The 24,589-nt window shown below is 36.2% G+C and overlaps 1 protein-coding gene across 1 annotated transcript in view; it reads left to right on the forward strand.

The window, feature by feature from the left end:
* Positions 1 to 15,231, forward strand: part of LOC127218129 (SH3 domain-binding glutamic acid-rich-like protein) — an 81,825-nt gene extending 66,594 nt beyond the window's left edge. The window contains exons 3-4 of the mRNA XM_051179138.1: positions 8,487 to 8,567; positions 13,324 to 15,231. Coding sequence (XP_051035095.1) covers positions 8,487 to 8,567; positions 13,324 to 13,356 — 114 coding nt within the window. The 3' untranslated portion in view covers positions 13,357 to 15,231. The remainder of the gene's footprint in view (positions 1 to 8,486; positions 8,568 to 13,323) is intronic.
* Positions 15,232 to 24,589: the final 9,358 nt, after the last annotated feature.

Consider the following 24,589-nt stretch of genomic DNA (forward strand, 5'->3'; position numbering starts at 1 on the left):
AGGGGACGGTGTACACCAAAATGGGAAAGTTCTTTGGCATAATATTTTTCATCATTGAATTTGTCAGTTCTTTTGCAGATTTCATATTTTATCAAACATAGGACCGATTTATAAATTATATCTGAAAGATAGATGAAGGCCATTTTCTTGAAATTTCTTGAAATCATTGAATCTCAGCAGCTAGAAGGGGCTGCCGATATCAATCAGCTTATGACAAGATTGTATTTACGTTTTAAGATAAACACACACACACACACACACACACAAGCACACAATTAAAATAGAGGTCATGAATTCAAGGGAATGCATGGAAAGGGTAAATCAATATTTTAATTAAAAACAATTTTAAAAATGGTCAGTCAGTCCAATTTAATCCAATATGTGATCTTGATTGTTCACTTTAGAACTATTATTTTTTAGTGGCATAGAAGTTGGTACATATTCTTATTTTGCCATGTGATGTTTTGATCCAAGTGTGTCTAGACCACAAAAAAGATGAACACATTTTCTGTCTTCAGCCATTTGGGGTGTGTGTGTGTGTGTGTGTGTGTGTGTGTGTGTGTGTGTGTGTGTGTGTGTGTGTGTTGAGAACTTTCAAAATCCCCTTAATTCTTGGAAAACATAAAACATATTATTGCAGTTTCCTTTTTCAAATGTCTGTTGTTTGATTTTTTTGAAAACAAACACAGTGTGGATCACAAGAGTACATTAGGAAGCCATAGTTGTCTGGTTTACCTCTTTCTTGGAAGCCACACTTAAGGGGAATGGGTTACAGGAAAAAAAAGGCAGGTATCACTAAGAATTACAAAGATGGAAGTAAAACCCTAGGAAGTGAGACTTGGTAAGCCAAATACATATCTGTTAGTGGAAATGGAATCCATTTTCTCCTTAGTGCCATTTTGTGCCTAATAGTTTAATGACAACACGAATTAAGATTTTGATTTTATAAACTCAGAGAGAAGAACTTGCAGCAGTCATTCACAGAAAACTTATCTGCTAGTGATTATGGTGTGCACTTTGTGCATTGTACTAATTCTCATACCAATCCTGAGTACCAAGCAGCTTTGCTAGCAATGTCTTACTATCGCAAATCTCTGCATCCTCACTGTCTCCTGTTTGTCTTTTGTACTTAGAGATATTGAGTGATCAGTTTTCCATATTAATTTGCTTTTACTTGTGTGAGGAATTCACAATCTTGGTACTCACTGCCACCTTTGAAGGACAATTTCCCTGTGCATTGTAGGATCTTTCGCAAGGAATTTTGGTTTCTACCCATGCAGTGGCAGTAGTACTCACTTTCTGGACAATGAAAAATGATAGTAGGCATTGCCAGATAGCTCTTGTGTGGGAATTATCTCCTACTGAATGTCACTGGACTGTGGCACAGACTCTTCTTATCTGACTAGATGGTGACAGAGGCTATTATCATACCTAGGCATGTGAAACTCTGTTATAGAAGATATAAAATTTATAAGGAGTATCCTTGTTCTGAAAGTCTTGCTGTACATAAGAATGAGAATTAATATGATACAAAATATAGTGTCATACATTCTTGGTTAATGTTATTGACATTCCAGAGTTATAAAGTTTCTTTACATGTTTTTCCCTAAGAGAATTGCTCCAGAAATTGAAATATCTTGCTTACTGTTATGCTTTTAATACCAAGAACACTATTTATGCCAGGCATGGGGGCATATGCCTGAAATTCCAGCTCATTTTTGGAGATAAAGTCTGGAAGATAAGAACTTTGAACCTACCCTGGATTACATAGTTAGACCATTTCTCAAAGAAAAGAAAACAAAACAGTATTAATTTTATATAATTGTATACTTAATAAATATTTGTGAAACAATTACATTGATCTGGTTTAATTGAAGGAAATGTTCTTTTTCTTCTTAGATTCACAAATACATTTATTCTTTCTATGTCTGGAACCAACATGTGGTAATATAAGTTGATGCTGAAATACTTGAGATAGGCAACTAGATCCTCTACATAGCACTATATTACCAGATTTTTATACAGATTGGAGACTTAATTGCTTTATTTCATGTGACTCTGAAGGCTTATCTAAGTTGTTTTTTATCATGTTTTGATAATAAAAATAATGTGCTGTATGGCTCTTACATTTTTCCCTTTTCAGGCAGGGTCTCCAAGATCCAGTGCAGGGTGACCTAGAGGATGCTATATGCTCCTGGAAGGTCTAGAATTCACGATTAGTTTTCTGTCTGCCAAGTGGTAGGAATACAGGCATGTACCACGATGTATGGTACACTGGATTCTTTTGAATTATGTTTTGTTTACTTGCAACTGGTGAAGTGTAGATACTGTGTGTTTTTTAAACCTTGAGTAACTTACCAGTCTCAGCATAGAATTGTTGTCAGAACCCTGCTAGTTTCACTTTGGAGTAAGGAACTCAAAAGTATATACAGGAAGTAAGAAAAATACATTGGTACTATTGGTACTAGTCTCTGCTTTTATAAGCTTGATTTGTTCAAATTTCACATGTGAGTGAGAATACACATTGTGATATTTATCAATAGATAAATGGCCAAAAATGGGAGGAAATGGAATTTTATCCAGTTATAATGAAAAACAAAGTCACAATGTTTGCAAGAAACTAATTGGAACTAGTAATTACTGTTATTATTTCTAATGAGAAGAATTTTTTCAGCCAGGTAAAGTGGCACACACCTTTTATCCCAGCTCTCAGGAGGCAGAGGCAGGTGGATCTCTCTGAGTTTGAGGCCAGCCTGGTCTACAAAACTAGTTCTAGGACAGCCAGTTCTAGGGCACCTATACAAAGAAACCTTGTCTCAATAATAATAATAATAATAATAATAATAATAATAATAATAATAAATATTTCATGCAATATATTCTGATCATAGTTTCCCTTCCCCCAACTCCTTCCAGATCATGTTCATCTTCCCTCTCATCTGACTTCACCTTCTTTTTCTGGCTTCTTAGAAAACAAACAGGCAAGAAAGAGACTAAGAGCACTAGCAATGCACACACATACACACACACACACACACACACACACACACACACACCATGAAAATGCAAAACTGGAAACCACAATATAGAAGCAAGAGACCACTAAGATAAAAAAAATGTTCAAAGTGTTACAAAACAAAATAAGTATCTCCCCAAATATCATCAAGTTTATTTTGTTTTAGCTATCTGCTGCTGGGCACAAGGCCTGCCCAGAAATGTGACTCATACACGCAGTGAGACTATACTGGAGAAAATTAATTTGTCCTTTGCAAGTTGTTGTCAGTTGGAGATAGCTTTTGGCTTAGGGATGGGGGCTATGTCCACTTCTCCTCTCATCACTAGGACCCAATCTGGTTTAGAACTATGTTGGCCCTGTCTCTTTGATTTCATATAAGCTTTGATCAGGTTTATATAGAGGGCCTTGCTTTCTTGGTGTCCTCCATCCCCTCTTGCTCTTATAGTCTGCCCCATCTTCATTATAGATCCCTGAGGCCTGAGAGAAGGGTATTTGATGGAGACAACCCATTTGGGGCTGGGTGTGGCAAAGTCTTTCACTCTCTGCACATTGTACAGTTGTGTGTCTCTGTGTTAGGACTGGACATTTTGACCTTAAGCAACAATCCAGAAAAGGAAGGTGAATACTCACTCATGTTCTTTCTCACATGTGGATGCTGTATGTGTGTGTGTGTGTGTGTGTGTGTGTGTGTGTGTGTGTGTGTGTGTGTGTGTGTGTAGACACAGGTCATAAAACAGACAAAAGACCATGAGAAGGGGGGAAGAAGCTTTAAAGGTCAAGTATAGAGGGGATTTTAAAAAAGCAAATGAGAAGGTAGCAGTGCATATACGACATAAAAGCAGAAGAGAAATAGTGGGAGGAGGAAGGGGGCAGGCAGGTTGGGGAAGGGAGTAGGGGAAGCAAAGCAACAAAAATTACATGTGAAAATCCCATAATGTGAGGCTGGGGAAATGACTCAGTTAAGTTTTTACTGTACAAGCATGAGAACCTGAGTTCATAACCCCCGTTCCCATGTTAAGATGCTTGGCAAGAGATGTTCCAGGTTCAATAGGAGACTGACCCTGTTCCAAAGTATAAGGTAGAGCACATCTGAGAGTGGCCTCTTACTGCTACACACATATGCACACCTGTATGCACATACACACAACACACACACACACACACACACACACACACACACACACACACCACACACAGATTTTATAATAAAATCTTTCACTTTATATACTCATTAAATGCTAGCACTGTACATAAATTCATTAATTCAGTAGTCAAAATATGGTATTTTTTTACACAAATTTGATTTATTGAATTTTGTATGTTCCCTATAACCAATTTCCGTCACTATCAATATTCCTTTACCCATGTCCATCAGAAATGAATACCCCTTTCATTGAAATACAAATTTACCCCACACTCTTGTGATTTGGGGAGATGAAAATATATGTCTATTCACCCCAGATCTGTCACAAATGATAGACCAAAGTAACAATATTTCCAAATCCAACTTGGTGAACTGATGGATTCATTGGGTCTACTTATAGGGACATGGGTTAAAGGTTACTTGTAGGAGAGTTAATAACCTAAAACCAGCTGTATCACCAAAAAGTCTCAAAAGTTGCATATTCCTGGGAGAGGGAGCAGGAAGAAATGTGTGGCTGCAGTCTCAGGTAAAGGTTTAATGATCCTTCTCACCTTCTGTTGATGAGGGAATGTTAACAGGTCTGATCATGTGACTGTCTCATTCTTTTTCTTTTTTCTTTCTTATTATTATTTCTTTTTATTTTACATGTCAATCCCAGTTCCCTCTCCCTCCCTCTTACCCTTTCTTCCCCCACACATGCATCCTAACCACCCTCCCTTCCAAACCCCCCACCCAAATTCCACATGTAGAGCAATGCCATCCAGGTGGGGTCATGTAAATCTATCAAGTCTTTTGAAGTAGGGACTAGGACTTCTGTCTCTAGGTTAAGGGAGTGTCCCTCCATGGGGGATGTGTTAGCAAGTTCCTTTTGTGCACCAGGGATACATCCTGGTTCCACTGTCTGAGGTCCCTTAGACTGCTCAGGCCTTCTAGCTGAGACCCATATTCAGGGGGTCTGAGTCAGTCCCATGCTAGATTCCCAGCTATCAGTCTGGGCGCCCGTTATCTCCTCCTTGTTCAGGTCAGCTGTTTCTATGTGTTTCTGTAACCTGATCTTGTCCTCTCCGTCTGCATCTGGATTCTAGTTCAACTCAGTGTTTAGTTATGGGTCTTTGCTTCTGTTTCCAACAGGTATTAGATGAGGGCTCCATGATGGTGGATAAGTTAGTTGTTGATCTCACTATCCGGGAAGGGCATTTATGGTAAACTTTCCACAGTTGTATTTCTAATTTTGCTTAATGTCTTCTCTAGGTTCGTCCATGTCAGAGATAACAGTACTTTATTTTAAAGGCTGAATGGTGTTTTACTGTGTACACATGCTGAATTTTCTTTTTTCTTTTATCCATTGCAGGACACAGGCTCTTTCCATTTCTTTTCTATTGTGACTAGTGCTGGAGTAAATATCTGATTATAGCAATCTCTTTGACTATCTTTGCATTTTTTCATTTTATTCTTCAATAAAGAACTCAGGGTTCTCTATAGGCCCGACTTGCCTCAAATTCAGGCAATTCACTTGCCTTCACCATGAGTACTGGTACAACATGTATAAGACTTATGTCCATAATGATCTCATCTCCTTTGGATAGTTTTACTTTTATTCTTGAGATATGCCTCTCTATTCAATCCTGGCTGTCCCTGAGCTTGCTATGTAAAACAGGCTGGCCTAAGACAGCTGTATTTTTAATGTTCTAAGGAACACACACACACACACATTTCTATAATGGTTATACTAATTTACATTCACGTGCAATCATGTGGAAGGTTTTACTTACTCTACATCTTTCTGAACACTTGCTAAATTTTTGTTCATATGAAAAGCGTAACATTTGTATGGTTAAAGGTGGTTTCTCACTGTGATTTTAATTGTGAATTCCTCAATAATTCATTGTGATGGACAGTTTTTTTCATAAGCCTAATGGCCTTTTGTAGATATTCATTTGCTGCATGTCTTAGTCAGGTATTTCAGTTCATTTTTAATTGAGTTAACTTGAATTTACATTTATTTGTATTTTTAGCTTTGGCAACTTTTATATTTAAATTCTCACAGTCAGCTTGGTAGAACACACACACACCCCACACACATATCCCCCCACTTCCAGTACTTATTTTTGTTTCATTTGTATATTTTAATTTTTGTCATTTTTCCCTAAAATGTACTTTTATTACTTGTCTTTTTTATAAGTTTAATGTTTGAAATTTTAGACTATAGTAGTGACTTTTTGGTGTGTGGTTTTCTATGAATTTTAACATTGCACTGGTTTCTGTAACTAAAGCCACAATGAAAATACAGAACCATTTCTTAAACTCTCATGATATTCCTTTATAGGTATATGCTATGCCTACTCCAATGCCTAGCAAATACTAATATATCATTATCACTATAACTTTGTCTTTTTGATAAGGCCATATAAATGGATTCATGCAGTATGTAGTTTTTAGATACTGGCTTCTTTCAGTGAATTAGATGTATTTGAGATTCAGGTTGTTGCCCACACCAAGGACTTGTTCACTCATGTAGCTGAGTGGTGGTATATCATTATACGATATTTGGTTTAACCACAGTACAATGGCAGACAGTTTCATTGTTTCCAGATCTGAGCCATTGTGATTATAAGTACTTTGAGAATTTATTTTCTGATTTTTGTATTTTCTGTAATTTTCTATTCTCAGGATTGAATGCCAGGAATGTGTTTACTACTTAACACAGTGATTATATTTTTAATTTATAAAGGATTTGAAATGTTTCTGGATTGACTGTGCCATTTTGCATTCTTGTTTAAGGGTTCCTGATATTCAGCTTTCTTTTCAGCTGTAGGTATTGTCAGAAGTTTTGTGTCTGTCCTTTTTCTATGTTGTTGCATGTTTCAGTCAGTATTATACACATGATAGACAAATGCTCGAGCCCCAAACTACTTCTTAGCCTTATTGTCCAACTGACAGGATACCTTTTCCCTCAGAGCTATAAAACCTACAACATTATCTAGAGATTTCAGCAAGTTGAGCTTTAAGAAATCGACCAAAATGTCAAGAGTCCCTGTTTCCAAATCACACTAATCAAGGCAAAGTAGAGAAAATAGACATTTAACTGTGTTTGCTGCTGATCACAAGTTACAATTGTAGACTAGTCTACTTGCTACTAAGTCTAGCTGCTGCTTTTGGTGAAGGCTTATTGGCTTCTAGGACAGCAATGTAAAGCAGAATCAAATTGAGACATGGCAAGATTCTTTTGTATCCTCAGTGTTGAAGCTTCTTTTGCTATTTCAAGAACACTTTGCTTTCTTTGAAAAGACAGTACAGTCTCACTGGTCTTCTGACCTTATGCATATGGAGCTAATACTGGTTTCATTTCAGGCTGAGGAAATCACTATTAAAGTCAGTAACAGAAGAGAAATATGGTGAACTGGAATGGGTTTCCCATTAGAAATAAGTTATCTACTGCTGAGTAATGCTTGCTTTTGGTAGGGTAGAAAGGTGCAAGCAGATGTAAATCCTGTGCAATGTGCAAAAAACCATTTTGTATTTTCTGCCTAAAAGACCAGTATTCCTTCTAGTACACATTAAATGGTACCCAGAATCCCTTCCTCCCTTCCTCCACCCTCTCCTGTTTGTGTTTTGTTGTTGTTTTGCATTGAAAATAGATTTTTTTCAAACAATATACAATTGTGGTTTCCCCTCCTGAACTCCTCCCATGTCCACTTACCCAAATGCACACTGTTTCTTGCCTTCTGTTGTTAGGAAACAAACAGTTATCTAAAAATAATAGTAAAGTGAAATAAAACATTATTAAATAACAGACAAACAAATAGGATAAAGAAATAAACAAACAGGAAAAAAAGTCGAAGAAAAAACACAAAAAACAGGTAGATGCAGAGACACACACATTTGCACACAAAACTGTCATTAAAAGGGCAAAACTGGAAACTATCACAAAATGGACTTACTGGTTTTTTTTTTTTTTTTTTTTTTTTGGTCTCATAATGCTGTCTGGGCTTTTCTTCTTCTTTTTCTTTCTTCTACCTCCTGTAACATTAACTTTACAGGTCTTTTCTTTTTTTTTTTTTTTTTTTTTTTGGGATACAGTGTTTTCCTACTTACCCAGAGTTTGGCCTGGAATTAGTGATCCTTCTGCCTCAGCTTCCGAAGTTGGAAGTTGGTATTACACAAATGTAGTCTCAGAAGCCTGCCCATCTCCTTATTACCCCTTCCAGAGTTTTAGCATTACGGAGCTTAGCCCCCAAGAAGACAGCTGATCCAGTCATCTATTGTGACATATCTCTTTCTTTTGTTGGGTTGCAGGCTGCTAATTCTTATTTTCTTTCCACAAAGGACTATGATGCCTTCTTTGAAGCCCGAGAAAATAATGCAGTTTATGCCTTTTTGGGCTTGACTGCACCACCTGGTTCAAAGGTATGGTTCCTCTGCTTACTTCATTGTTGGTTATCTTGTTGCTACTGAGTTTTTTTAATCAGTAGAAGTTCTCCCTGTTAAATATTCAGGTTAAGTCTAGAACAGTGTTTGTTATATGTGTGCTTAATCCCTAACAGGGTAGACAAACGTGCATAAAACACACAGTGTATGCAGGAAGTAGATTATTAAGTGACTTCTTTATCAAACTGCCTAAGGCAGTAGATATATCATTATTCATTCTCAAATAAGTGATTGCCAACATTAAAGCTCCATTATTCCAGTTCTCACGCACAGTTCTACACGGACATCAAGCATCTTAGTCTATGACCATCTCCTTAGCAGCATTTCCTAGCTGTGAGTGAGAGAATATGCTAGAACCAAGCTATTCAAGTGTGAGATGAACATTTGGGTTACAAAACTGGTCATTAAATTGCCAGCTAAATTTGGTGTTTTGTTCCTTGCCAAGACAAATTAATTTTTGAAGTGACAGTGTTCCCAGGGGAGCCCAAATAAAGAATGAAAGCAAACACACAAAATTGCCTGTCCAGTAAAATGCCCCAAAGCTACAGACTTTAAGTAGACCTTTGTCTTTTCCATTTGCTCTTTTTCATTCCAACTCATTTAATCAAAATATGTTACCCCTGTGGCACTAATCTGTGTTCCACTTTTAGCAATAGATTTTAGGTTGAGCAATTTATTTAAACTCCAGTTCCTTTTTCAATCTTGAGAACCTATAATACCATCTAGGTTTTCACCAGACAGGGTTTGTAAATATGTTTGTCTCACTATGAAGTTCTACTTCCTTGCCAAACATTCCTTTCCCATGGATAAACGTTATATTTTAGGCTTTGTAAAAACTGAATCAAGTCAGAAGAAAAGTGGTTTTATATTTAAGTATTTAAACAAATAATTTAATTATTTAGACAAATAATTGGTGAGGCCCAATTAAGCCATTGAGTTTAATGCAGATCAGAGGGAGTGCAAAAGAAAGGGGAGTCTATTTCCTGTCGCTGATGACTTTCCCCTTCAATTAAAATTAGAATTTATCCACTCACCAAATGTTTATCAGTTGTCACACAATAAAGTTGATGGTGGAAAAAAACTAAGTATGACATAATCCTTACATTTTTCTTATAACCTAGTGAGTATATATGTGCCAAGGAATATATAATGAATGTGTGAATAATTATAATTGAAGACATACTATGGTAAATTCTATTCTACTTTAATAAATAAAGTGCTATAGGAATTCATGAAGATAGTCATGAATTCTTATTGAGGAGATTGGAGACTTTTTCAGTAGAAAGCTGTTGGAAATTTCAAAATATTGAATGACACTAAGTCATTTTTTTCATAGGGACAACAATGAAAAGCATTGTATAGGAGCATGTAATTGCACATTATGTTCTTACATCAAGGGAACAGAATGTAGTGCAGTGTAGGTTCAGAATAGGGGTGCAGTGTAGGTTCAGAATAGGGGGTATTAAACAAAGGACACCGTGTTAAGAGGTTTAAGATTGGATAGATAGGTTGATAACAGGTAATGATTGCTGTGTATGGTAGCTTCACCTTTATATGTTAGGCACCCAAAAGTCACTATGGAAAATCGGGAAAGTCATAGTATGATTTTTGTTTTGCTGTTTGTCTGTCACTGTCATACTTTGTCCCTAGCTGGTCTGGAACGTGCTATGTAGATTAGGCTGTTCTCAAACTCACATTTATCTGCCATCCTCTGTCTCATGAGGTATTGAAGGTATGGGCCATTACACCTGGTTACTGGTATGATTATTTCAGTATTTAAAGACATGGTTTAATTCAATGTAATCTACATATTTCCCATTCTTACTTTGAGACAGGATATTATTCCAGTTGCCTTAATCCTAGCACCTGACTTCCCCAGTAATGGGATTACATGTCCATTTTGCTACAAAAAAAAATTGTCTTAAGAAACTAAATTTAGCAGGAGTATACTATGCACTGGGACCATTAGAGGGATGGTATTTTATAACCAGATTTCTATTTTAGGATGTTTTAAGATTTCATGAAAACAACTGAGAGGTCCTTAAGGTAAAATAACTTTAACAAAGAGGGTGATGGATTTGGAAGGCAAGATAAGCAGAGTCACATTATAAGCTTTGACAATTAACAAGATGCTTGTGCAAAAAATAAATTCAGTAGTTAATCCATAAAATGTAGTAACGTGAGATGAAATTTTTACATGTGAAATTAGTAAAAATAAAACAAAATGGTAAGACTCTTGATGGCAAAGTATATTGAAACAAATAATACTTTAGGAATTGTAAGCTCTCATTCTCCTTTGAAAAAAGAAGAGCAAATATTTGCCAAAAAAGTTCAAGAATGTTACTCTACTGTTTCACCCAGAAATTTCACACTGAGTAATATATAGTCTGATAAAGTAATTCTAGATGTAGGAACAACTGTATGGATAAAAGCATGAATCAAAATATAATCCATATTCTCAAACCTCTGTAGAAAAGTTCAGTGTTTCAAAGTATTGTCAACTACATTAATTCATTAATGGCCTTTAGGGATAAAAGAAGAGAGTCATATAATTTATGTATACATTTTGTGTATGTGGATGTTATTTATAATGTTGGAAACAAATGTGCAACAATGGATCCAACAAAAACTATTAGTCCATTTAGTGAGCTCATGCTGATACTTAGAAAAGTTTTTTATCATGGTTTCCTCTTATACATTCTCACTTTCCATAGTTCTGTTCACTCTGGAAATAATAATTTAAAAATTCCTAAGCAAGCTACCTATGTATTTTTGTCAGTCTGAATAGTGTGATTTGCAATCAATCCCTCAGCATCCCAGTCCACTCCATACAGGATCTGAATTGCCCTTTTGCCAAGCTCATCTAGTCTGTTTTCACCACCTGCTCAGTAGCAGCAGAGAAGGAGGAAAACTATGGTCACATAACTTTTAATAGAGTCTAATGTTTTAATGCACTATCATTAGTTATGGTTGGTAGTTTCTAGCTATGCTTGTTTTTATGAGTTTTATAAGGTGTCCACTGGAAGTTGGAATATTTCCTGTATTGATAAGAGAGAACTATGGTTGCTTGTGGCAAAATATATGCAAATGAGTTATAGTATAGATTTTGTTTTTACTGTATAATTCTCGGATTCTATTCAAAACCTATGCACAAGATAAAAAAGAGCCTGGAAGGAATCATAGCCAATAGAAATAGAAAAGACTTTCTCTTATTGTTTATTTTTCATACAGCTAATAGTGCATACCCTTTAAAATTATTGAAAACTAATGCAGTAGAAAGCTTGCTACATTAAAGAACAGCACTAAAAAAATTTGATAAAGCATGTTAATGTGGAAGACAAATAAATATGCTTTATTTTCCCTTTGTGTACCAGGGCATTTAAGAGGGAGTGGATACTACTAATTTCTTTTTTTAACCAATTCAGAAAGTACTTCTTAGCACTGGCAGTTCCTACCTTGTAGTGAAAGTGATGATTTTAAGATAGAAAATAATAAAGTAGTTTACACTTTGCTGAAAAAATAAATCCATTGTTATTTGTCTTTAAGAAGAAAATGATTTGGCTAGAAAAGTCTCTTGTAGTAGTAACCCATTACCATAGTTGAGAATTATGGTTAGAGACATGTTTTATATTAACAAACTACTTTAAAAATAATATCATACATGTATATAATGTATTTGGATCATGTTTATCCCAGTACCCATCTCCCTCTCCCAAAACCTCTTTTTTCCATGCAATTCCACTTTTACTTCTATGCCTTTGTGTTTAAAAAAGGGTTGCTGATATGAGCATACTTTGGGAGGCATTTGCCAGAGCATATACACCATTTAAGAAAATTTACCTTCCCCCACCCTCAGTAGCTGTTAACTGCAACCATTAACAGATAACTACCAATCTCTTCTCAAGGATAGTCAGGGCCTCACAAACCCCTCCCTTAATTCCATGAGGGAATGTTGTCAGAGCCCCTTCTTCTATAGGTAACCACCCTGTGAGTTCATGAGATCAGTGGGAAGGTCATGTTGTGCCTAAAAGGCATTCTATAACATTCCCATCCTATGGTTCTTTCCTTCTATTGTCTTCCAAAGTGCTTTTTCAGACTTGGGGAAGGGGTGGTGGTATAGATGTATCATTGATGACTGAGTATTCAACAGTCACTTTCAGTAGTACTTTTACCAGTTACTAGCTGCTGCTCACTGCAAAAGAACCTTTTTTAACCAAGTTTGTAAGGAACACCAATTCCATGCTGATAAACAGAAACACTTAGAAGGCAGTTTGATGAATACAACATAAACATTTAATAAAACAATAGTAGGCTCTTCCTAGTACCTGTGACCTCCCCACCCAGGGTCTTCTTACCAGGATCACAGAACCAGATAGAATTTCCTCTTGTGGAGCAAGCTTCAAATCCAATTAGAAAGGTGTTGCTAACCCCCATAAAAGTCACACCATCATTTTCCGAGTGGTCCTGTCTTGCCTGGTGAGTTGGTTGTGTGGCATACAGAGTTCACAACTGAATAAGAATTTGATGCCTGTTCTCTTGAAGCAACCTGCATAGCACTTTTCAGCATGATGAAAGCCTCTGCTAATTATTTTAAAGCCTTTTTTTCCCTTCTGGATGGAAATCATTACTGTGCTTTTGAATAATCTTAGTAATTGCTAATTTGTTTTAATCAAGATGAATAGGAGTATCTGCTTTGTGATATTTAAATGTATGTTTTGTTTGTTTTGTATTCCAGGAAGCAGAAGCCCAGGCAAAACAGCAAGCTTGAGTGTCATGCATTCTTCCATCAGCATCTTGAAAAAGAGTGAATCTCCATTGCTTTTCTAAAAACCTTGGCTTCAAAAGAAATAGGCAATACTGTTGAAATAATAGATTAGTTGATGTTCTCGCATGCAAACAAGCATAATTTAAATGTGAACATGGTAGTGAGAAAATGAGAGATGAAGTTAAAACTTTAAGTAGATATCATAGAATAGTATTGTTATCTGCCAAGATATTTTATGTTCTGTAAGGATTTTTCAAAAAAAGGAAAAACATATCTTCTTTTTTTTTTTTTTTGATATTTCTGTGTAGCTTAAAGATATTTTCATTTCAACATTGAGGAATTAACAGAGGAGAAAGAGAGAAAGAAACTAATTCCAAAATTGCCTCATTAATAATCATGAATATTTTGATGTGATGTTGCTGAAATGTATTTGCAAGTTATGTTTATGATGTGTTAGGCATTTTAATTTCCTATGGTGACTGGGAAATTCTCATTCTTTCATGGAAGCAATGTGTATGTCCTGAACCACAAGTTTTTCTGGTTTCAAATGTAACCTTTTATTGCACATTCAGTGATCAAAATAGTTGGCGTCCCACAAGAGAAGCATTGAATGCATTCCACTGGCAGATTCCTTGTTTACTGATACAGTTATAACATAATTATGCTTCTAAGTTGTTTGCATCAGTAAAAATATGAAATTTTAAGTCAGGGAAAGAAGATTGCAATTAATTTTAAATTGGCCCTTCTTGCAAAGAGCTCAGGCTTTTAATTAACCATTATATAATATCTTGATTGTCTTTGCTCAACATTTACTTTCCTTTGGTATTTGCTAAAAGAAATCTTAATGGCTACCTTCTCCTGCTTTAATATAGCTAGTGATCATGAATGCCACTCTCTCGATAGCTGAACTTTTTGTTTCAGTTTAGGCAGATTGTGTCAATGCATCAGTCCAAGCAGAAAGAATCATTGGCATGGTTTTATTTTGCCAGAAAGTTCAAGTGTCAAAGAAAAGGAACATTTGAAATATTTTGAAGATAAACATGACCCAATTCAGTTAACCAGAAGGTACTGATACTGTATCTTTCTATGTGTTACTTTATTTTTATGAATGCAATCACGCTTTACTTCAAATTACTGTGTAATATCTGCTGTTGTAAGACTGCACTCCACAAAAATTCATTATAAAATGAAGCAATAGTTTTGTTTACTGAAATTCAAGCTTGATTTGATGCTTTAAAATAAATGTTTTTGGAAATTATGTGTCGCTGGCCTCTAAATAATGTACAATAATTTTGATGAGTAATTTTCTTTTATTGTTGGTTAGAAAGGAGAAAAACAAAACAAAACAAATAAGCAAAACAATTTGAAGACAATTTCCCAGTAAAAACTAAAGTGACATAAATTTTGGACTATGTATTGGAGTCAAAAGTAATCCTTTTTTACTTTTTTCTTTTTACAAAAAAATATTTCTCAGAGAACTCTGTGGGAAATAGAGTGCTTTTAATGGATTCTGGAGTGAGCAAAATAATTTTAGCTATTATTTTTCCTTAACATTGCTAAGTGCAGCAGGTGATATTCTATGTGGACAATTTAACTTTTGTTTTGTATTAAATAATACTGTTTCAGACAGGTGTTATTCAAAAATAGTTGCATTGGATGATGTTTATATCCATGGGATAATAACCTGAAATCAACTTAAATCTGTACATTTAAAATGAAAGTTTAGATCGAGTCTTCTCCAGTAGAAGCCTTCTGTTTTGTCAACTGAGAAACATGCCTGAGAGATGAAAGAAAAGGAAATAAAATTCTGAGGATTAAGATGAGTTTTGAAAGAAGCTCCACAGTACATGCCTGGGAAATAAAATTCTTGATGCTTTTGATATTATGTTTGGCGTATTTGTGTTAATAAATCAGACTTGATAATTTGGTAATTTCATATTTTGGAGCTCATTTGCCTTTTAGAAGTTTTGTTCTTTTTTAAGGTTAATTATCTTAGTTTTTAATATTCTTTGACATATAGTAACATATCACCATATCCAATCATGACCTCTAATAAATACTTTAAACTTGCTTCTAAATATTGTAATCATAATTTTGTTCCCAAATTAGCATATTATAATAATGTAGTTAAAGAAAAATAAAATGAATTACTTGTACTAGGAAAGTGCTAGCCTTCCATCTATTAGAATCCTAAATGTATTATTTAGAGTAAAACTCCCTAGAGAAATTTAAGTTTTACAATTCCGCATTTAAAAGTTTTTGTGATGTTTCCATACATATTTCAAATATAATTCATAAGCCTCTGTGCTCTACATCATCACTGGTTTAAAAAACAATGTGTCCATAGGGAAGGAAAACATGGAAATCAAATTTAAGCTATATTTCTTTTTATTTTACCCTCAGGTTTAGTTTTCTGAAGATTAACTACTATACTCACTGTGCCCTCTATTTAAAACTAGTAATTTATTCATTTAATTTATTATGTTCACTATCATAAACTCATGACAAATTCAGAATGAAGCATCCAACTTACTTAATTTATAGACATTGCATATTAAGGGGTAAAGGGCTGATGGCAATTGCAATTAAGTAATATAGAAACATGATTTGCTTGTAGAAGTTGCTTTTTTCTTCATAATCCCAGGATCATTAGATTTTCTTTTATTTTTTTTCTCAGGTTGGGGCTCTTGCCTATAAAAATTTAAAATTAATTTAAAAGCTGTTAATAGAATATAAAGTTGTATATCAGATTGACAATGTAATATAGCTCAGGCATAAATTAAATTGTTCTATTTTTCTTTGTTACTGAAGGTGGCATGCCCTAAATCTTTCTGTTTAACCTTTGAACAATAATAAAATATCCTGTTGCCCTGGTACTTTTTTTTAAAATTTTATTTATTGATTTATGTATTTATTTTATATAACCAAGTCCATTTAAATGAAAACAAACATTTATAGACAATATTTGGGAATTTGGGCATCGTTCTTCCCAAACCACTTCCTGCTGGTAAGGGGCACTGTCATGGGGGATTCTAAGAAGATGCAGAAATCCTGGCTGTAGTCTGTAAGGCTGCTTTGTCCAGCTGTTTTGAATGTAGGATCACCTGGTACTCTGTTTCAGGTGGTCTGGCTTAATCAAACCACATTAGTCTGGAAGGAATCCACAGCTTTTCATTTTCTGTGGAAACAAAAATAGAAATCCTTTTCCCCAGTAACTTGTCCTTGAACTTAATTTTGGAGTCAAAGCATTTTTTTTATTTAATTTATTATTTTACATGCCGATCCCAGTTCCCTCTCCCTCCCTCCCTCCCTTTTACCCTCTCTGCCCTCTCACATGCACTCTAAACACCCTCCCCTCCCATCCCCCCACCCCAATTCCATATGTAGGGGAATGCCATCCTGTTGGGGTCATGTAGATCTGACAGGTCATGTGAAGTAGGGACTAGGGCTTCTCTCCTGTCTCTAGGTTAAGGCAGTTATCCCTCCATGGAGGATGTGTTAGCAAGGTCCTTTTGTGCACCAGGGATACATCCTGGCTCCACTGTCTGAGGTCCCTTAAACTGCTCAGTCCTTCTGGCTGAGACCCATATTCAGGGGGGCCTGAGTCAGTCCCATGCTGGCTTCCCAGCTATCAGTCTGGTGGGCCCTTAGCTCCTCCTTGTTCATGTAAGCTGTCTCTATGTGTTTCTGCCATCTGGTCTTGTCCTCTCCCTCTGCATCTGGGTTGTACTTCGACAGTGTTTATGTATGGATCTTTGCTCCTGTTTCCAACAGACATTAGTTGAGGGCTCCATGGATAAGGTAGTTGTTGATCTCACTACACGGGAAGGGCATTTATGATAGCCTTTCCACTGAAGCACATATTTAGTTGGCAGCAGTCTTGTAGTTCTCTAGACCTTTCTTTGTGTTCAACTTTATCTTCAAACCAATATTGGCTCCCTCTATTATGTTCTCTCTCTCTCTCTCTCTCTCTTTCCTGTCTTCTATTCTTAACCCATCTTAATCTTCCTGGTCGCACGTGTTTTCCTTTCCTCCCCCTCGTTTTCTCCTACTTCTCTCTCCATTCGCTGCCCCCCCACTTCCCCTGTGCTCTGGGGGACTTGTCCCTTCCTGGTTATGTGAGGGACTTTATATGAATCTCTTAGAATAACCCTTGTATCCTAGTTCCTCTGGTGGTGTGAATTATAGGCTGGTGATCCTTTGTTCTAGGTCTAAAATCCATATATGAGTGAGTACATACTATGTTCCTCTTTTTGTGAATGGTTTACCTCATTCATGATGGTTTCTTCAAGTGCCATCCACTTGCCTGCGAATTTCAAGATACCATTATTTTTTTTTTCTGCAGAGTAGTATTCCATTGTATAGATGTGCCACATCTTCATTAACCATTCTTCAATTGAGGGGCATCTAGGTTGCTTCCAGGTTCTTGCTATTACAAATAGTGCTGCTATGAACATAGTTGAACAGATGTCTTTGTTGCATGGATGTGGATCATTTGGGTATATGCCTAATAGTGGGATTGCCGGGTTCTGTGGTAAACTAATTCCCATTTTCCTGAGGAACCGCCATACTGATCTCCAAAATGGCTGTACGAGTTTGCACTCTCACGAGCAGTGGAGGAGTGTTCCCCTTTCTCCACATCCTCTCCAGCATGAGTCATCATTGGTGTTTCTAATTTTAGCCATTCTGGCAGGAGTAAGATTGTATCTCAAGTTGCTTTTATTTTTGTTCTTTAGAAAGTTCAATTTTCATGAAATACTATAAATTGTTACTGGTATTGATAAATGTAAACACTTATTCATTATCCTGAGAATAGGTGAACAGAGAATTTTGAAACAAAGTTTGTTTTGATTGGAAAATAAGTACATTCAGGGAATTTTGGTGAAATCAGATGTCATTCATTATGTAAAAAGGAAAATGCAGAATTCACATGGATTTTGTTAACCACTTGTTGGTGTTTAAAATATATAGGGTTCATCATGAATCCTTGTCTACATAACACAGGTCTTCTTTTCTTCTGATGAATTCCAATAAAAACAATTAAAGTGATTCATGTTTGATTAATTTGTATCTACTGGTTGTCTGCCCCAACACCTTCCACCATTCTGGTTTCTGAATATTACTAATTATCCCATTGTAACTGTTTTGAAGTTCTATGTAGAGTAACAACTCTTGGGGTTGGGGAGGTGACTAAACACTTATGGCTCTTCCAGAGAAACCATGTTCTGTTTCCAGCACACACAGCTGTCAATAACTCCAGTTCCAGGGTTTCTGATGCCATCTTCCAGTCTCTGTTGTCACCAGGCATGTACATAGTGCATCAACAAACATTCGTGCATATAAAGTAGAATATTTTTGAAAGAGTAACCATTCTGTTAATGTAATTGTTATTTTGCTATGCTCGTTTTTCAACATGTTCATTGAGATATTTTTTTATATATAAATAATTTTCAATCATCATTTTTGTATTTATTTTACATAACAGCTACAGTTTCCCTTCCCTTCTCTCCTCCAGTCCCATCCATACTCCTCTCTTCTGCCCATCCACACCTCCTCAGTCTCTATTCAGATGGCATAAGGCCTTCCACAGGAATCAACCAAGCATGATATATCAAGTTGAAGCATGGCCAAGCTCCTACCCCCTGCACCCAGGCTGAATAAGGCATCCCAGCATAGGGAATAGGTTCCAAAGGGCCAGCTCATGCATCAGGGATAGGTCCTGGTCCCACTGCAAGGGACCCCACAGAAAAAGAAAGCTACACAACTGTCACCCAGATGCAGAGCCCTAGGTGGGTCCATGCCTGCTTCCTAAATGTCCATTGAGAGTTCATGAGCTCCCACAAGTTCAGGTCAGCTGTCTCTGGGTTTCCCCGTCATGATGTCATGATCTTGACTTGCCCTGACCCTCTTTGCTCATATAATCCCTCTTCCCTTTCTTCCCCGAGCTCGGTCCAGTGCTTGGCTATGGGTCTCTGCATCTACTTTCATCGGGTACTGGATGAAGGCTCTATAAAGACAATTAGGGTAGTCACCAATCTGATTACAGGGGAAGGCTAGCTCAGGCACTTTCTTCATTGCTGTGAGGAGTCATAGATGGGGTCATCCTTGTGAGATTCTGGGAGTTTCCCTGGCACCAGGTTACTCTGTAACCCCATAATGGCCCCCTCTATCATGATGTCTCTTTTATTCCTGTTCCCCTCCATCCCACCTGCAACTTGACCATTCTGATCCTTCAGGTTCCCATCCCCTTATTGCCTCCCCTCTACTACCCCTTACCCCCAGTTTACTCAGGGCGTCCAATCTACTTCCTATTCCCAAGGAGATCCTTGGGTCCTCCTTGTTACCTAGTTTCTCTGGGGCTGAAGATCGTAGCTTGGTTATCCTTTGCTTTGTACACTGAAGTATTACTAAGTGGGAAAAATGTTGCCATGAAATTTGCAGGCAAAAGGATACAACTAGAAAAATCATCCTGAATGGGGTAACGAGACCCAGAAAGACAAACACAGTATATACTCACTCCTAAGTGGTCATTGAGATATTTTATGTACCTTAAAATTTGCCCATTTAAAAATATAAAATTCCAAGGGTTTTGCACAGCCATCAATATAGTGTGAAACATTACAGCATCCAACATCTTTACCTGTTCTTGCTTCCTCAGCTATACACAACAAGTAATTTAATTTGATCTTTATGGACATAACAGTTCTGAAATTATAAAGCATTTGATTTTTAGTTAATGGTTCTTTTGGTTACTGTGCTTTTGATTTTCATCTATGCCACATCTTGTAATAAGTCATTGATGGATTCAGCATCCTTTTTTTATATTGTCAAATAATATTTCATTGTATAGATAGAACCACATTTTGCCTCTTTAATCATTTGGTGCATATTTTAAATGTATCGACCTTTGTTTATTATGCATAATTCCTCTATGAATGCCAATGTACTCTTTTTTTGTTTGAGCATGTGCTTTCAATTCTGTTTCATGAATGTGCAGATGTGTTTTATGTGGTAGTTCTATTTAACAATTCAAGTGACTACCAAATATTTTCAAATTGTCTTCACTAGTTTACATTCTCACTAGCAGTGTATATAAATTTGGTACATTCTCTAATGCTGGGGAAATGTTTATTTTTATCTTTCTTTTAGTAGTCATTGTAGGTGCTATTATATAGCTTCTCATTAGAGTTGTGTTTACATTTCTTCAGTGGTTAAATATGTGGAGCATCTTTTTATGTAGTCATGGCTGTTTGTGTATCTTATTTTGGAACAATTACTTTCCTAGTCCTCTGTTAAGTTTTGGTGTCTTTATTCTTGTATTATAATATTTTCTTTTATAGTAGAATTACTTGTTTATTATTGGAGACATGTTCTGAAATGTTATTTTCCATTCCACTTGTTTTATTTTTGTCTTTTCTAATATTTTTTTCCTTTTTTAAATTTAAAATTGAAACAAGGTTGTTTTACATGTCAATCTCAGTTCCCTCTCCCTCCCTCCACTGTCCCTCCCAACCACCATCCCCTCCATCCCCTTTCTGCTCCCCAGGGAGGGTGAAGCCTTCCATGGGGGATCTTTAAAGTCTGTCATATCATTTAGAGCAGGGCCTAGGCCTTCCCTCATGTGTGAATATCCTTCTATATGGGATGGGCTCCTAAAGTCCATTCATACACTAGAGATATATACTGATCCATTACCAGAGACCCCATAGACTTCCCAGTCCTCCTAAATAACACCCACATTCAGGTAGTTGGGCTCAGTCCTATGCTGGTTTCCCAGTTACCATACTGGTGTCCATGAGCTCCCCGTCATTCAGGTCATCTGATTCTGTGGGTTTCTCCAGCTTGGTCTTGACCCCTTTCCTCTTCACTCACCCCTCTCTGAAACTGGGTTCCAAGAGTTCTGCTCAGTGTTTAGCTGTGGGTGTCTGCTTCTGGGAAATCCACAAACAATAACATTCCACTGGTTTTTAATTTTTGTTTTCTCTGAGCCACCCTTACTCCTGCACATCCCAAAGACAGCATAGACTGTATGTTGATGGTTATGTGGCTGGCTTGGTGTTCTAATTCTTCTACTGGAAGTCTTGCCTGGTCACAGGACATGGCCAGTTGAGTCTACATATCCCCTATTGATAGGAGTCTTTGCTGGGGTCACCTTTGTAGGTTCCTGGGAGTTCCTCTTGCACCAGAGGAACTTAGCTCTGAAACAATCAGTAGATAATGGTTTTAAAATTTGATTCATTAAAACTTTTCAAGAATTATGATGGGTAACGCTAGTGCTGAAGATATACAGTGGTGTTTGTTTTGTTTCAAGACATATTGCAAGTTTCTCTTGAGATATTTTATCTGAGTAACAGAGAATTATCCATGATACTGGTAACTAACATATTAGGTAGTTTAAAATTATTTCTTTTTGTTGGGACAGTCTTTTTTTTTTTAAACTGTGGGAAGATATCTCTCTTTTATCTCACCTGTATAAGGGGCCTTCTGATTTATTTAATAAAGAGCTGAACAGGAAAAGAATAGCTAGACAGGAAGAGAATAGGCAGGACTTTATGGCAGAGATAAGAACTCTGGGAAAGAATCTGAGGCATGGGATTTGCCAGCCAGATGTGGAGAAAGTTGAACATATGATACTGAGATGAGGTAACAAGTCGTGGCAAAAAGAAGATTAATATAAGGGGATAATTTAAGTTTTAAGAGCTAGTTGGAAGCAAGCCTAAGTAAGTTAATGCCAAACATTCAAAATTAATGAAGTCTCAGTGGATGGTCCAAAGAAATACCTGCTACATATTTCTGTGGTTGTGTGTATGTATGTTCTACATGCGTGGGTGCAGGAGGCAGACAGAAGAGCAAGTCATATGTCCTGGAGTTGGAATTACAGTAGGCTTCTTGCTTCTGGGAACCAAATTCATGTTCTTTGCAAGTGCTCTTAATGCTTGAGCCATTTCTGAGGCCTGGATATCCAGTATTTTGAACATTTTTCCTCTTAGATTTCACTATTCTAACTTAGAGGCTGATAAATTGATGCTTTAATCACACCATAAAATTAAACCAATTGATTGTAGAGATGCATGGTTAGATAATTAAATCAGATAGATTGGAAGGTAGAACCAGTTAGCTAGGTAAACAATTTAATATAAATTTGTTACAGATTTGTTTCTGATTGACTTGTTTGCCTTAATACTGGATCATTATTTCAGGTATAGGCTACTGAAATATGGAAATGCTGTGTAAATAAGGTATTATTATTGCAATACATCCGATCTATTCATTTATTTCTATTATAGTAAATTTGTTTTGTACAGATGTGTTATAGTACTGTCACTTTTCAGAACTGTTTTTACAATATAGTCTAACTTTAGAGTGACATCTCCTTCATCCAAGGAAAACAGAACAAGTCAAATCTGAACTATATAGCTAGTTACTCCCATCTGCAGTCCTCTAAGGACACAAAGATGCTATAAATTAAATATGAACTATTTTCTACAACCCATTTGAGAATCCTAAACTTATTGTATTAACAGTAAGGAGTCCATGTTACATATCATGGCTTTAAATATGTCTAAATGAATAGAATTTGTGAATCCATCAATTCATATATTATATATTTTATTATATATGCATTTATATACATACATACACATCTTTCTTACATGTATTTGGTTTGCAATTGTATAATTTCTATTTTTTGTCATATGCTCATTGTATATTGTAATGCGTTTCAAATAAGTATATCATATATTTGGTCATACTTGCTCTCTCCAACCCTTCCCCTTTAGCCTCTTCCCCTTCCTGATATCTCCTTCCTTTCCCCACCCAGTTTCACTTCTGTTTTTTTTTTTACTTTCATGATGTATATCCCATAAATAGTTGTGTCTACACAAATACAAGGGTTTCCAATGACAGAAAACAAACATGTAACATTTGCCTTTTGCTGAGTGTGATAATTTTCAATTGCACCCATATTTCTGAAGATGACATTGTTTATTTACTCCTGACATTTTCTCTATGCAATCATCTTTGACTAAGTTCTGTTGTGAACTGTGCTGCAACTAAACATAGTCATGCAATATCTCTGGGTGTATTGAGTTATGGGTGATTCTTTTTAATTTATTTTAAAATTACGTGTATATGCTTGTGAATACAGTACCTGCAGAGCATGTATACATGCAAACATATACAATGCTTAAATCTGGGTAGGCATACAAATGCTTTAAATTATTTCATTATGGCAAATACTTGAGAAATCATTTCAATACTGTATCAACATCAGAAGACAGCAGCACACCATGACATCTTACTCTTGATGAACTACATTATACCAAAATTAGTCAACATCTCCCCATTGTTTCTCCTTTCCAAGTCTCTAGTTCTATTCTCTTGATTCCATTTGTGGTAATTTTTAACACTTGAATCTTTTGAAAAAAATATTTTTGAGATTATAATATAATAACATTGTTTTTCTCTTCTTCCTCTGCCCCCAGAAAATTTCCAATATACCTCTCCTCTCTGTCCTTCAAATTCATGGCCTCTTTTTCCATTAGTACTATTGCATAAATATGTATAACAGCTCTTTAATTGCATTTATGTCTTACAACACAATCAACAAAAGGGAAATCATTCTTATTATTAGAAACCTAGGCAATTACCCAGGGCTAGTGAAGCCATTGTTCTTGGAGGAGGGACTTCAACCACCAGTTTACTAACTCAGAATGGTCCTTAACTATATTCTAAATATGTTACATTTAATTTTTTTAAGATTTAATTTTTACTTTGTGTGTGTGTGTGTTGGGGGGAAGTGCAGGGGGGAGCTTGTGCACATGAATGCAGGCGTCTTTGGAGGCTAGAAACATTGATCTCACTGGAGTTGAAGTTACAGGCCACTGTGAGCCACCTGATGTGTGTACCATAAACTGAAATCACATTGTCAACAGGAACAATATATGCACTTAAACACTGAGCTATTGCTCCAGTCCCAACCTTTAAACTTTTTTGCTATTGCATATATACGTTTGTGAGAGAGAACATGCAGTCATGCTGCCCTAAGCGTGTAGAAGTCACAGAACAACCTGAAGAAGGATTCACTCCACTATGTGGGTCCTAGCGATGTAACTTACGTCATCATATTTGTCTACCTCTGTTTATACCCCTTTTACCCCTCTTAGAATCCCTTCCTCCCAGTTTTTGCTACTTTTATGTTGCTATAATAAAGTAACATAGTTAAGACAACTTTAAG

The sequence above is a fragment of the Phodopus roborovskii genome, unplaced genomic scaffold (genome assembly GCF_943737965.1).
Source record: "Phodopus roborovskii unplaced genomic scaffold, PHOROB, whole genome shotgun sequence".
NCBI classification, from domain to species: Eukaryota; Metazoa; Chordata; class Mammalia; order Rodentia; family Cricetidae; genus Phodopus; species Phodopus roborovskii.